At 57.6% G+C, this 14,435-nt stretch overlaps 1 protein-coding gene across 1 annotated transcript in view; it reads left to right on the top strand.

The window, feature by feature from the left end:
- Positions 1–14,435, top strand: part of LOC137311629 (carbonic anhydrase-related protein 10-like) — an 83,013-nt gene that overhangs the window by 65,977 nt on the left and 2,601 nt on the right. Inside the window, exons 6-8 of the mRNA XM_067978733.1 lie at positions 7,903–7,975; positions 10,325–10,479; positions 12,206–12,384. Of these exons, the coding sequence (XP_067834834.1) occupies positions 7,903–7,975; positions 10,325–10,479; positions 12,206–12,384 (407 nt within the window). The remainder of the gene's footprint in view (positions 1–7,902; positions 7,976–10,324; positions 10,480–12,205; positions 12,385–14,435) is intronic.

Genomic DNA, 14,435 nt, shown 5'->3' with positions numbered 1-14,435 from the left:
TCCATCTCCATCTCTCCCTCGCCCTCTCTCTCCATCTCCACCTCGCCCTCTCTCTCCATCTCTCCCTCGCCCTCTCTCTCTCAATCTCTCCCTCTCTCTTTCTCTCCATCTCTCCCTCGCCCTCTCTCTCTCTCCATCTCTCCCTCGCCCTCTCTCTCCATCTCTCCCTCGCCCTCTCTCTCTCTCCATCTCTCCCTCGCCCTCTCTCTCTCTCCATCTCCACCTCGCCCTCTCTCTCAATCTCTCCCTCGCCCTCTCTCTCTCAATCTCTCCCTCGCCCTCTCTCTCTCCATCTCTCCCTCGCCCTCTCTCTCTCTCCATCTCTCCCTCGCCCTCTCTCTCCATCTCTCCCTCGCCCTCTCTCTCTCCATCTCTCCCTCGCCCTCTCTCTCTCTCCATCTCCACCTCGCCCTCTCTCTCCATCTCTCCCTTGCCCTCTCTCTCCATCTCTCACTCGCCCTCTCTCTCCATCTCTCACTCGCCCTCTCTCTCCATCTCTCCCTCGCCCTCTCTCTCTCTCCATCTCTCCCTCCCCCTCTCTCTCTCCATCTCTCCCTATTTCTCCCTCTCTCTCCATCTCTCACTCGCCCTCTCTCCCTCGCCCTCTCTCTCCATCTCTCCCTCGCCCTCTCTCTCTCCATCTCTCCCTCGCCCTCTCTCCATCTCTCCCTCGCCCTCTCTCTCACCATCTCTCCCTCGCCCTCTCTCTCCATCTCTCCCTCGCCCTCTCTCTCCATCTCTCCCTCGCCCTCTCTCTCTCCATCTCTCCCTCGCCCTCTCTCTCTCCATCTCTCCCTCGCCCTCTCTCTCCATCTCTCCCTCGCCCTCTCTCTCTCCATCTCTCCCTCGCCCTCTCTCTCCATCTCCACCTCGCCCTCTCTCTCCATCTCCACCTCGCCCTCTCTCTCCATCTCTCCCTAGCCCTCTCTCTCCATCTCTCCCTCGCCCTCTCTGTCTCTCCATCTCTCCCTCGCCCTCTCTCTCCATCTCCATCTCTCCCTTGCCCTCTCTCTCCATCTCCATCTCTCCCTCGCCCTCTCTCTCTCCATCTCCATCTCTCCCTCGCCCTCTCTCTCCATCTCTCCCTCGCCCTCTCTCTCCATCTCTCCCTCGCCCTCTCTCTCCATCTCTCCCTCGCCCTCTCTCTCCATCTCTCACTCGCCCTCTCTCTCCATCTCCACCTCGCCCTCTCTCTCCATCTCTCCCTCGCCCTCTCTCTCTCTCCATCTCTCCCTCGCCCTCTCTCTCCATCTCTCCCTCGCGCTCTCTCTCCATCTCTCCCTCGCCCTCTCTCTTTCTCCATCTCTACCTCGCCCTCTCTCTCTCTCCATCTCTCCCTCGCCCTCTCTCTCCATCTCTCCCTCCCTCTCCCTATCTCTCCCTCTCTCTCTCTCCATCTCTCCCTCGCCCTCTCTCTCCATCTCTCCCTCGCGCTCTCTCTCCATCTCTCCCTCGCCCTCTCTCTTTCTCCATCTCGACCTCGCCCTCTCTCTCTCTCCATCTCTCCCTCGCCCTCTCTCTCCATCTCTCCCTCCCTCTCCCTATCTCTCCCTCTCTCTCTCTCCATCTCCACCTCGCCCTCTCTCTCCATCTCCACCTCGCCCTCTCTCTCCATCTCTCCCTCGCCTTCTCTCTTTCTCCATCTCTCCCTCGCCCTCTCTCTCTCCATCTCTCTCTCACCCTCTCTCTCTCCATCTCCACCTCGCCCTCTCTCTCCATCTCTCCGTCGCCCTCTCTCTCCATCTCTCCCTCGCCCTCTCTCTCCGTCTCTCCCTCGCCCTCTCTCTCCATCTCTCCCTCGCCCTCTCTCTCCATCTCTCCCTCGCCCTCTCTCTCCATCTCTCCCTCGCCCTCTCTCTCCATCTCTCCCTCGCCCTCTCTCTCCATCTCTCCCTCGCCCTCTCTCTCCATCTCTCCCTCGCCCTCTTTCTCCATCTCTCCCTCGCCCTCTCTCTCTCCATCTCCACCTCGCCCTCTCTCTCCATCTCTCCCTCGCCCTCTCTCTCTCCATCTCTCTCTCGCCCTCTCTCTCTCCATCTCTCCCTCGCCCTCTCTCTCTCTCCATCTCCACCTCGCCCTCTCTCTCTCCATCTCTCCCTCGCCCTCTCTCTCCATCTCCACCTCGCCCTCTCTCTCCATCTCTCCCTAGCCCTCTCTCTCCATCTCTCCCTCGCCCTCTCTCTCCATCTCTCCATCGCCCTCTCTCTTTCTCCATATCTCCCTCGCCCTCTCTCTCTCCATCTCTCCCTCGCCCTCTCTCTCCATCTCTCCCTCGCCCTCTCTCTCCATCTCTCCCTCGCCCTCTCTCTTTCTCCATCTCTCCCTCGCCCTCTCTCTCTCCATCTCTCTCTCACCCTCTCTCTCTCCATCTCCACCTCGCCCTCTCTCTCTCCATCTCTCCCTCGCCCTCTCTCTCTCCATCTCTCCCTCGCCCTCTCTCTCTCCATCTCTCCCTCGCCCTCTCTCTCTCCATCTCCACCTCACCCTCTCTCTCTCCATCTCCACCTCGCCCTCTCTCTCTCCATCTCTCCCTCGCCCTCTCTCTCTCCATCTCTCCCTCGCCCTCTCTCTCTCCATCTCTCCCTCGCCCTCTCTCTCCATCTCTCCCTCGCCCTCTCTCTCCATCTCTCCCTTGCCCTCTCTCTCCATCTCTCACTCGCCCTCTCTCTCCATCTCTCACTCGCCCTCTCTCTCCATCTCTCCCTCGCCCTCTCTCTCTCTCCATCTCTCCCTCGCCCTCTCTCTCCATCTCTCCCTCGCCCTCTCTCTCCATCTCTCCATCGCCCTCTCTCTCCATCTCTCCCTCGCCCTCTCTCTCCATCTCTCACTCGCCCACTCTCTCCATCTCCACCTCGCCCTCTCTCTCTCTCCATCTCTCCCTCGCCCTCTCTCTCTCTCCATCTCTCCCTCGCCCTCTCTCTCCATCTCCATCTCTCCCTCGCCCTCTCTCTCCATCTCCACCTCGCCCTCTCTCTCCATCTCTCCCTCGCCCTCTCTCTCAATCTCTCCCTCGCCCTCTCTCTCTCAATCTCTCCCTCGCCCTCTCTCTCTCCATCTCTCCCTCGCCCTCTCTCTCTCCATCTCTCCCTCGCCCTCTCTCTCCATCTCTCCCTCGCCCTCTCTCTCCATCTCTCCCTCGCCCTCTCTCTCTCCATCTCTCCCTCGCCCTCTCTCTCTCTCCATCTCTCCCTCGCCCTCTCTCTCTCTCCATCTCTCCCTCGCCCTCTCTCTCCATCTCTCCCTCGCCCTCTCTCTCCATCTCTCCCTCGCCCTCTCTCTCCATCTCTCCCTCGCCCTCTCTCTTTCTCCATCTCCACCTCGCCCTCTCTCTCTCTCCATCTCTCCCTCGCCCTCTCTCTCCATCTCTCCCTCGCCCTCCCACTCCCTATCTCTCCCTCTCTCTCTCCATCTCTCCCTCGCCCTCTCTCTCTCTCCATCTCTCCCTCGCCCTCTCTCTCCATCTCTCCCTCGCCCTCTCTCTCCATCTCTCCCTCGCCCTCTCTCTCCATCTCTCCCTCGCCCTCTCTCTTTCTCCATCTCTACCTCGCCCTCTCTCTCTCTCCATCTCTCACTCGCCCTCTCTCTCCATCTCTCCCTCTCTCTCTCCATCTCTCCCTCGCCCTCTCTCTCTCCATCTCTCCCTCGCTCTCTCTCTCCATCTCTCCCTCGCCCTCTCTCTCCATCTCTCCCTCGCCCTCTCTCTCCATCTCTCCCTCGCCCTCTCTCTTTCTCCATCTCTCCCTCGCCCTCTCTCTCTCCATCTCCACCTCGCCCTCTCTCTCCATCTCCACCTCGCTCTCTCTCTCCATCTCTCTCCCGCCCTCTCTCTCTCCATCTCTCTCTCGCCCGCTCTCTCTCTCCATCTCCACCTCGCCCTCTCTCTCTCCATCTCTCTCTCGCCCTCTCTCTCTCCATCTCTCCCTCTCTCTCTCTCCATCTCTCCCTCGCCCTCTCTCTCTCCATCTCTCCCTCGCTCTCTCTCTCCATCTCTCCCTCGCCCTCTCTCTCCATCTCTCCCTCGCCCTCTCTCTCCATCTCTCCCTCGCCCTCTCTCTTTCTCCATCTCTCCCTCGCCCTCTCTCTCTCCATCTCCACCTCGCCCTCTCTCTCCATCTCCACCTCGCTCTCTCTCTCCATCTCTCTCCCGCCCTCTCTCTCTCCATCTCTCTCTCGCCCGCTCTCTCTCTCCATCTCCACCTCGCCCTCTCTCTCTCCATCTCTCTCTCGCCCTCTCTCTCTCCATCTCTCCCTCGCCCTCTCTCTCCATCTCTCCCTCGCCCTCTCTCTCTCTCCATCTCCACCTCGCCCTCTCTCTCCATCTCTCCCTCGCCCTCTCTCTCTCCATCTCCACCTCGCCCTCTCTCTCCATCTCTCCCTCGCCCTCTCTCTCCATCTCTCCCTCGCCCTCTCTCTCTCCATCTCTCCCTCGCCCTCTCTCTCCATCTCTCCCTCGCCCTCTCTCTCTCCATCTCTCCCTCGCCCTCTCTCTCTCCATCTCCACCTCGCCCTCTCTCTCCATCTCTCCCTCGCCCTCTCTCTCCATCTCTCCCTCGCCCTCTCTCTCTCCATCTCTCCCTCGCCCTCTCTCTCTCCATCTCTCCCTCGCCCTCTCTCTCTACATCTCCACCTCGCCCTCTCTCTCCATCTCTCCCTCCCCCTCTCTCTCTCTCCATCTCCACCTCGCCCTCTCTCTCCATCTCTCCCTCGCCCTCGCTCTCTCTCCATCTCTCCCTCGCTCTCTCTCTCCATCTCTCCCTCGCCCTCTCTCTCCATCTCTCCCTCGCCCTCTCTCTCCATCTCTCCCTCGCCCTCTCTCTCCATCTCTCCCTCGCCCTCTCTCTCCATCTCTCTCTCCATCTCTCACTCGCCCTCTCTCCCTCGCCTTCTCTCTCTCCATCTCTCCCTCGCCCTCACTCTCCATCTCTCCCTCGCCCTCTCTCTCTCCATCGCCCTCTCTTTCTCCATCTCTCCCTCGCCCTCTCTCTCTCCACCTCCACCTCGCCCTCTCTCTCCATCTCTCCCTCGCCCTCTCTCTCTCCACCTCTCCCTCGCCCTCTCTCTCTCCACCTCGTCCTCTCTCTCTCCATCTCTCCCTCGCCCTCTCTCTCTCCATCTCTCCCTCGCCCTCTCTCTCTCCATCTCTCCCTCGCCCTCTCTCTCTCCATCTCTCCCTCGCCCTCTCTCTCCACCTCCACCTCGCCCTCTCTCTCTCCATCTCTCCCTTGCCCTCTCTCTCTCTCCATCTCTACCTCGCCCTCTCTCTCCATCTCTCCCTCGCCCTCTCTCTCTCCATCTCTCCCTCGCCCTCTCTCTCCATCTCTCCCTCGCCCTCTCTCTATCTCTCCCTAGCTCTCTGCATCTCTCCCTCACCCTCATTCTCTCTCCATCTCTCTCTCTCCATCTCTCTCTCTCGATCTCGCCCTTTCCCTCTCTCCCCTTCTCTCCCTCGCCCTCTCTCTCCCCATCTCTCCCTCGCCCTCTCTCTCCCCATCTCTCCCTCGCCCTCTCTCTCCCCATCTCTCTCCTCCCCCTCTCTCTCCCCCTCTATCTCCATCTCTCACTCTCCATCTGTCTCCCCCCTCTCTCTCTCCATCTGTCTCCCCCTCTCTCTCTCTCTCTCCCTCTTTCCGTCCCTCTCTCTCTCTCTCCCTCTCTCCCCCTCCCACCTCTCTCACTCTCCCGCTCTCTCTCTCTCCCTCTCTCTTCATCTCTCTCTCCATCTGTCTCCCCCTCTCTCTCTCCGTCCCTTTTTCTCTCTCCCCGCCTTTCTCTCTCTCTCTCCCTCCCACCTCTCTTTCTCTCTCTCCTCCTCCCACCTCTCTTTCTCCATTCCCCTCTCTCTCTCCCCCTTTCTCCCTCCCACCTCTCTCTCTCTCCCTCTCACACTCTCTCTCTCCCTCCCACCTCTCTCACTCACTCGCTCTCTCCCTCCCACCTCTCTCACTCACTCTCTCTCTCTCTCCCATCTCTCTCACTCACTCTCTCTCTCTCTCCCATCTCTCTCACTCACTCTCTCTCTCTCCCATCTCTCTCTCACTCACTCGCTCTCTCCCTCCCACCTCTCTCACTCACTCTCTCTCTCTCTCCCATCTCTCTCACTCACTCTCTCTCTCTCTCCCATCTCTCTCACTCACTCTCTCTCTCTCCCATCTCTCTCTCACTCACTCTCTCTCTCTCTCCCATCTCTCTCACTCACTCTCTCTCTCCCTCCCACCTCTCTCACTCACTCTCTCTCTCTCCCATCTCTCTCTCACTCACTCTCTCTCCCTCCCACCTCTCTCACTCTCTCTCTCTCTCCCACCCACCTCTCTCACTCACTCGCTCTCTCCCTCCCACCTCTCTCACTCACTCTCTCTCTCCCATCTCTCTCTCTCACTCTCTCTCTCTCTCTCCCACCTCTCTCACTCACTCGCTCTCTCCCTCCCACCTCTCTCTCTCACTCTCTCTCTCCCACCCACCTCTCTCACTCACTCTCTCTCTCTCCCATCTCTCTCTCACTCACTCTCTCTCCCTCCCACCTCTCTCTCTCACTCTCTCTCTCCCACCCACCTCTCTCACTCACTCTCTCTCTCCCTCCCACCTCTCTCTCTCACTCTCTCTCTCCCACCCACCTCTCTCACTCACTCTCTCTCTCCCTCCCACCTCTCTCACTCTCTCTCTCTCCCACCCACCTCTCTCACTCACTCTCTCTCTCCCATCTCTCTCTCACTCTCTCTCTCTCCCAACTCTCACTCTCTCTCTCTCTCCCACCCACCTCTCTCTCTCGCTCTCTCTCTCTCCCATCTCTCTCACTCACTCTCTCTCTCTCTCCCATCTCTCTCACTCACTCTCTCTCTCCCTCCCACCTCTCTCACTCACTCTCTCTCTCCCTCCCACCTCTCTCACTCACTCTCTCTCCCTCCCACCTCTCTCACTCACTCTCTCTCCCTCCCACCTCTCTCTCTCACTCTCTCTCTCCCACCCACCTCTCTCACTCTCTCCCACCTCTCTCTCTCTCCCTCTCACACTCTCTCTTTCCCACCCACCTCTCTCACTCACTCTCTCCCTCCCATCTCTCTCACTCACTCTCTCTCTCCCTCCCACCTCTCTCACTCACTCTCTCTCCCTCCCACCTCTCTCACTCACTCTCTCTCCCTCCCACCTCTCTCTCTCACTCTCTCTCTCCCACCCACCTCTCTCACTCTCTCCCACCTCTCTCTCTCTCCCTCTCACACTCTCTCTTTCCCACCCACCTCTCTCACTCACTCTCTCCCTCCCACCTCTCTCTCTCACTCTCTCTCTCCCACCCACCTCTCTCACTCTCTCCCACCTCTCTCTCTCTCCCTCTCACACTCTCTCTTTCCCACCCACCTCTCTCACTCACTCTCTCCCTCCCATCTCTCTCACTCACTCACTCTCTCCCTCCCATCTCTCTCACTCACTCTCTCTCTCCCTCCCATCTCTCTCTCACTCTCTCTCCCTCCCACCTCTCTCACTCACTCTCTCTCCCTCCCACCTCTCTCTCTCACTCTCTCTCTCCCACCCACCTCTCTCACTCTCTCCCACCTCTCTCTCTCTCCCTCTCACACTCTCTCTTTCCCACCCACCTCTCTCACTCACTCTCTCCCTCCCATCTCTCTCACTCACTCGCTCTCTCCCTCCCACCTCTCTCACTCTCTCTCTCCCTCCCACCTCTCTCCCATCTCTCTCACTCACTCTCTCTCTCTCTCACTCACTCTCTCTCTCCCTCCCACCTCTCTCCCATCTCTCTCACTCACTTTCTCTCTCTCTCCCACCTCTCTCACTCGCTCTCTCTCCCTCTCCCACCTCTCACTCACTCTCTCTCTCTCTCCCACCTCTCTCACTCACTCTCTCTCTCTCTCTCCCACCTCTCTCACTCTCACTCTCTCTCTCTCTCCACAGATAGATGAGACACCGAATCCTTTCCTGAACCGAATGTTAAACAGGGAAACGATCACCAGGATTTCATACAAAAGTAAGGCTCACATTCCAGAGATGGGAAAGGGCTGAATGGATACATGGGGTCAGTGGGTCACACACTGACCTCTCACCCCTCTGGGGCCTTTGGTTAAATCCAGCCCCAGACAGACAGAGGGAGCTTTACTCTGTATCTAACCCTGTACCTGCCCTGGGAGTGTTTGATGGGACAGTGTAGAGGGAGCTTTACTCTGTATCTAACCCTGTACCTGCCCTGGGAGTGTTTGATGGGACAGTGTAGAGGGAGCTTTACTCTGTATCTAACCCTGTACCTGCCCTGGGAGTGTTTGATGGGACAGTGTAGAGGGAGCTTTACTCTGTATCTAACCCTGTACCTGTCCTGGGAGTGTTTGACGGGACAGTGTGGAGGGAGCTTTACTCTGTATCTAACCCTGTACCTGCCCTGGGAGTGTTTGACGGGACAGTGTAGAGGGAGCTTTACTCTGTATCTAACCCTGTACCTGCCCCTGGGAGTGTTTGATGGGACAGTGTAGAGGGAGCTTTACTCTGTATCTAACCCTGTACCTGCCCTGGGAGTGTTTGATGGGACAGTGTAGAGGGAGCTTTACTCTGTATCTAACCCTGTACCTGCCCTGGGAGTGTTTGATGGGACAGTGTAGAGGGAGCTTTACTCTGTATCTAACCCTGTACCTGCCTTGGGAGTGTTTGATGGGACAGTGTAGAGGGAGCTTTACTCTGTATCTAACCCTGTACCTGACCCTGGGAGTGTTTGATGGGACAGTGTAGAGGGAGCTTTACTCTGTATCTAACCCTGTACCTGTCCTGGGAGTGTTTGATGGGACAGTGTAGAGGGAGCTTTACTCTGTATCTAACCCTGTACCTGTCCCTGGGAGTGTTTGATGGGACAGTGTAGAGGGAGCTTTACTCTGTATCTAACCCTGTACCTGTCCCTGGGAGTGTTTGATGGGACAGTGTAGAGGGAGCTTTACTCTGTATCTAACCCTGTACCTGACCTGGGAGTGTTTGATGGGACAGTGTAGAGGGAGCTTTACTCTGTATCTAACCCTGTACCTGCCCTGGGAGTGTTTGATGGGACAGTGTAGAGGGAGCTTTACTCTGTATCTAACCCTGTACCTGACCCTGGGAGTGTTTGACGGGACAGTGTAGAGGGAGCTTTACTCTGTATCTAACCCTGTACCTGCCCTGGGAGTGTTTGTTGGGACAGTGTAGAGGGAGCTTTACTCTGTATCTAACCCTGTACCTGTCCTGGGAGTGTTTGATGGGACAGTGTCGAGGGAGCTTTACTCTGTATCTAACCCTGTACCTGTCCCTGGGAGTGTTTGATGGGACAGTGTAGAGGGAGCTTTACTCTGTATCTAACCCTGTACCTGTCCCTGGGAGTGTTTGATGGGACAGTGTAGAGGGAGCTTTACTCTGTATCTAACCCTGTACCTGCCCTGGGAGTGTTTGATGGGACAGTGTAGAGGGAGCTTTACTCTGTATCTAACCCTGTACCTGTCCTGGGAGTGTTTGATGGGACAGTGTAGAGGGAGCTTTACTCTGTATCTAACCCTGTACCTGTCCCTGGGAGTGTTTGATGGGACAGTGTAGAGGGAGCTTTACTCTGTATCTAACCCTGTACCTGTCCTGGGAGTGTTTGATGGACAGTGTCGAGGGAGCTTTACTCTGTATCTAACCCTGTACCTGTCCCTGGGAGTGTTTGATGGGACAGTGTAGAGGGAGCTTTACTCTGTATCTAACCCTGTACCTGCCCTGGAGTGTTTGATGGGACAGTGTAGAGGGAGCTTTACTCTGTATCTAACCCTGTACCTGTCCTGGGAGTGTTTGATGGGACAGTGTCGAGGGAGCTTTACTCTGTATCTAACCCTGTACCTGTCCCTGGGAGTGTTTGATGGGACAGTGTAGAGGGAGCTTTACTCTGTATCTAACCCTGTACCTGCCCTGGAGTGTTTGATGGGACAGTGTGGAGGGAGCTTTACTCTGTATCTAACCCTGTACCTGCCCTGGGAGTGTTTGATGGGACAGTGTAGAGGGAGCTTTACTCTGTATCTAACCCTGTACCTGCCCTGGGAGTGTTTGATGGGACAGTGTGGAGGGAGCTTTACTCTGTATCTAACCCTGTACCTGCCCTGGGAGTGTTTGATGGGACAGTTTAGACGGAGCTTTACTCTGTATCTCACCTGTGTGGAGAAACAGACTATGGGAGTCCTGGACTAGTGGAGGACGGATTAACTTTCTGGCGAGTTCCCGATCTCGGTCCCGGAAGTTTGGGTGAATTCGGTAGCAGAGATTTCACCAGTCAGGGTGAGATGGACGTTGGGGATTGAACACGAAGTCCTAATTCTCGTACTTTGCCCCTCCCCAGATGATGCCTACCTGATTCAGGACCTGCGAATCGAAGAGCTCTTCCCAAAATCCTTTGGGTTCATCACGTACTCCGGATCGCTGACCATTCCTCCCTGTCACGAAACCGTGACGTGGATTATCATCGATCAGTCCATTGCGATCAACTCAGTGCAGGTACGACCGCTCTCCCTCCCCATCCTCTCCCCCTCCTCCTCTCCTCTCCCTCCTCATCCTCTCCCTCCTCTCCTCCCACTCCCCCTCCCTCCTCTCCTCTCCCTCCCCATCCTCTCCCCCTCCCTCCTCTCCTCTCCCTCCCCATCCTCTCCTCCTCCCTCCTCTCCTCTCCCTCCTCTCCTCTCCCTCCCCATCCTCTCCCCTCCCTCCTCTCCTCTCCCTCCTCTCCTCTCCCTCCCATCCTCTCCCCGTCCCTCCTCTCCTCTCCCTCCTCCCTCCTCTCCTCCCACTCCCCTCCCTCCTCTCCACCCACTCCCACTCCCCCCTCTCGCTCCCTCCCCTCCCCATCCTCTCCCCCTCCCCTCCCCCTCCCTCCCCTCCCCATCCTCTCCCCCTCCCTCCACTCCCCACAACCTCCCATCCCTCCCCTTCCTCCCATCTCCACTCCTCCCTCCCGTCCCCCCCCCCTCCCTCCCCATCTCCCTCCTCCTCCCCTACATTCTCCCCCATCCTCTCCCCAACTCCCCCCTCTCTACCCCCAACTCGCCTCATCCTCTCCCTCTCCCACCCTCCACCTCCCCTCCCCATCTCCCTCCCCTCCATATCTCCCCCCTCCCTTCCCTCCACTCTCCCCTCCCTCCCCTACACCTCTCCTCCATCCTCTCCCACTACCTCCCTTTCCTACCTCCACACCCCCTCCCTCCCCATCTCCCCCTCTTCCCTCCCCTCCCCTGCTGCCTCTCCCCCTTCCTCCCCTCCCCATCTCCTCTCCCTCTCCATCCCCTCCTCTCCCCCTCCATCCCCTCCTCTCCCCCTCACTCCCCTCCCTCCCCCTCTCTCGTCACCTCCTCTCCCACATCTCCCCCTCCTTCCCCGCCCCATCTCCATTCCGCTTCCTCCCCATCCCCCATCTCCTCCCCCCCCCCGCCTTCCGCATCCCCTTCTTCCCCTCCTCCTCCCACTGTCCCTCTCTCCTCAACTCACCATCTCCACTGCTCATCTCCCTCTCCCTTCCTCTCTCTCTCCTCTCTCTCTCTGCTCTCTCTTTCCCTCCCTCTCCTCCTCTCCCTCTCCTCCTCTCCCTCTCTCCTCTCCCTCTCTCCTCTCCCTCTCTCCCCCTCCCTCCCTCTCTCCCCCTCCCTCTCTCTCTCCCTCCCCTCCCTCTCGCCCTCTCCTCTCCCCCCCCCCCTCTCCTCTCCCTCTCTCCCCTCCCTCTCCTCTCCCTCTCTCCCCTCCCTCTCCTCTCCCTCTCTCCCTCCCTCTCCTCTCCCTCCCTCTCCTCTCCCTCTCTCTCCCTCTCCTCTCCCTTTCTCCCCTCCCTCTCTCCCCTCTCCCCCCTCCTCTCTCTCCTCTCCCTCTCTCCCCTACCTCTCTCCTCTCCCTTTCTCCCCTCCCTCTCTCCCCTCTCCCCCCTCCCTCTCTCTCCTCTCCCTCCTCCCTCCGTCTCCCGCCTCCTCTCCCATACCTCCCTCCACCTCTCCCCCATCCCTACCCTCCCAATCACCCCCTCCCTCACCTCCACTCCATCCCGTCCCCACCTCCCCGCCCCACCTCTGCTCCCCATCTCCCCCCTCCCTCCCCTCCCCATCTCCCCGCTCCCACCACTCCCCCCCCCACCCCCTCCTCTCCCGGTCCCTCTCCCGAATATTGATTGCTGTACCGAGTATTGACAGAGTGGGGGGAGTCCTCCCCCTGCACGTTTCTCCCTCTGCTTGTGTCTCCCCAGATGCACTCACTCCGTCTCCTCAGTCAGAACGAGCCCTCGAGGCTCTTCCACAGCATGAGTGGAAACGTCCGCCCGCCTCAGCCCGTCAACCAGCGCAGCCTCCGAACGAACCTCGACTCCCGACGGCAGGCCCGCAGATGCCCCGAAGGGAACTCGACGCATCGGCCCCCAGAACCGAGGTGGGAGATTCAGTCCCCGTCTCACCCCCTGTACCTGCCCTGGGAGTGTTTGATGGGACAGTGTAGAGGGAGCTTTACTCTGTATCTAACCCTGTACCTGCCCCTGGGAGTGTTTGATGGGACAGTGTAGAGGGAGCTTTACTCTGTATCTAACCCTGTACCTGCCCTGGGAGTGTTTGATGGGACGGTGTAGAGGGAGCTTTACTCTGTATCTAACCCTGTACCTGACCCTGGAGTGTTTGATGGACAGTGTAGAGGGAGCTTTACTCTGTATCTAACCCTGTACCTGACCCTGGGAGTGTTTTGATGGGACAGTGTAGAGGGAGCTTTACTCTGTATCTAACCCTGTACCTGCCCTGGGAGTGTTTGACGGGACAGTGTAGAGGGAGCTTTACTCTGTATCAAACCCTGTACCTGCCCTGGGAGTGTTTGATGGGACAGTGTAGAGGGAGCTTTACTCTGTATCTAACCCTGTACCTGCCCTGGAGTGTTTGATGGGACAGTGTAGAGGGAGCTTTACTCTGTATCTAACCCTGTACCTGCCCTGGGAGTGTTTGATGGGACAGTGTAGAGGGAGCTTTACTCTGTCTCTAACCCTGTACCTGCCCTGGGAGTGTTTGATGGGACAGTGTAGAGGGAGCTTTACTCTGTATCTAACCCTGTACCTGCCCTGGGAGTGTTTGATGGGACAGTGTAGAGGGAGCTTTACTCTGTATCTAACCCTGTACCTGCCCTGGGAGTGTTTGATGGGACAGTGTAGAGGGAGCTTTACTCTGTATCTAACCCTGTACCTGCCCCTGGGAGTGTTTGATGGGACAGTGTAGAGGGAGCTTTACTCTGTATCTAACCCTGTACCTGCCCTGGGAGTGTTTGATGGGACGGTGTAGAGGGAGCTTTACTCTGTATCTAACCCTGTACCTGACCCTGGGAGTGTTTGATGGGACAGTGTAGAGGGAGCTTTACTCTGTATCTAACCCTGTACCTGCCCTGGGAGTGTTTGATGGGACAGTGTAGAGGGAGCTTTACTCTGTATCTAACCCTGTACCTGCCCTGGGAGTGTTTGATGGGACAGTGTAGAGGGAGCTTTACTCTGTATCTAACCCTGTACCTGCCCTGGGAGTGTTTGATGGGACAGTGTAGAGGGAGCTTTACTCTGTATCTAACCCTGTACCTGCCCTGGGAGTGTTTGATGGGACAGTGTAGAGGGAGCTTTACTCTGTATCTAACCCTGTACCTGCCCCTGGGAGTGTTTGATGGGACAGTGTAGAGGGAGCTTTACTCTGTATCTAACCCTGTACCTGCCCTGGGAGTGTTTGATGGGACGGTGTAGAGGGAGCTTTACTCTGTATCTAACCCTGTACCTGACCCTGGGAGTGTTTGATGGGACAGTGTAGAGGGAGCTTTACTCTGTATCTAACCATGTACCTGACCCTGGGAGTGTTTGATGGGACAGTGTAGAGGAGCTTTACTCTGTATCTAACCCTGTACCTGCCCTGGGAGTGTTTGACGGGACAGTGTAGAGGGAGCTTTACTCTGTATCAAACCCTGTACCTGCCCTGGGAGTGTTTGATGGGACAGTGTAGAGGGAGCTTTACTCTGTATCTAACCCTGTACCTGCCCTGGGAGTGTTTGATGGGACAGTGTAGAGGGAGCTTTACTCTGTATCTAACCCTGTACCTGCCCTGGGAGTGTTTGATGGGACAGTGTAGAGGGAGCTTTACTCTGTATCTAACCCTGTACCTGCCCTGGGAGTGTTTGATGGGACAGTGTAGAGGGAGCTTTACTCTGTATCTAACCCTGTACCTGCCCTGGGAGTGTTTGATGGGACAGTGTAGAGGGAGCTTTACTCTGTATCTAACCCTGTACCTGCCCTGGGAGTGTTTGATGGGACAGTGTAGAGGGAGCTTTACTCTGTATCTAACCCTGTACCTGCCCCTGGGAGTGTTTGATGGGACAGTGTAGAGGGAGCTTTACTCTGTATCTAACCCTGTACCTGCCCTGGGAGTGTTTGATGGGACGGTGTAGAGGGAGCTTTACTCTGTATCTAACCC

The sequence above is a fragment of the Heptranchias perlo genome, unplaced genomic scaffold (assembly GCF_035084215.1).
Source record: "Heptranchias perlo isolate sHepPer1 unplaced genomic scaffold, sHepPer1.hap1 HAP1_SCAFFOLD_374, whole genome shotgun sequence".
Lineage (NCBI taxonomy): Eukaryota > Metazoa > Chordata > Chondrichthyes > Hexanchiformes > Hexanchidae > Heptranchias > Heptranchias perlo.
This window is presented reverse-complemented; position numbering and strand designations above follow the sequence as displayed.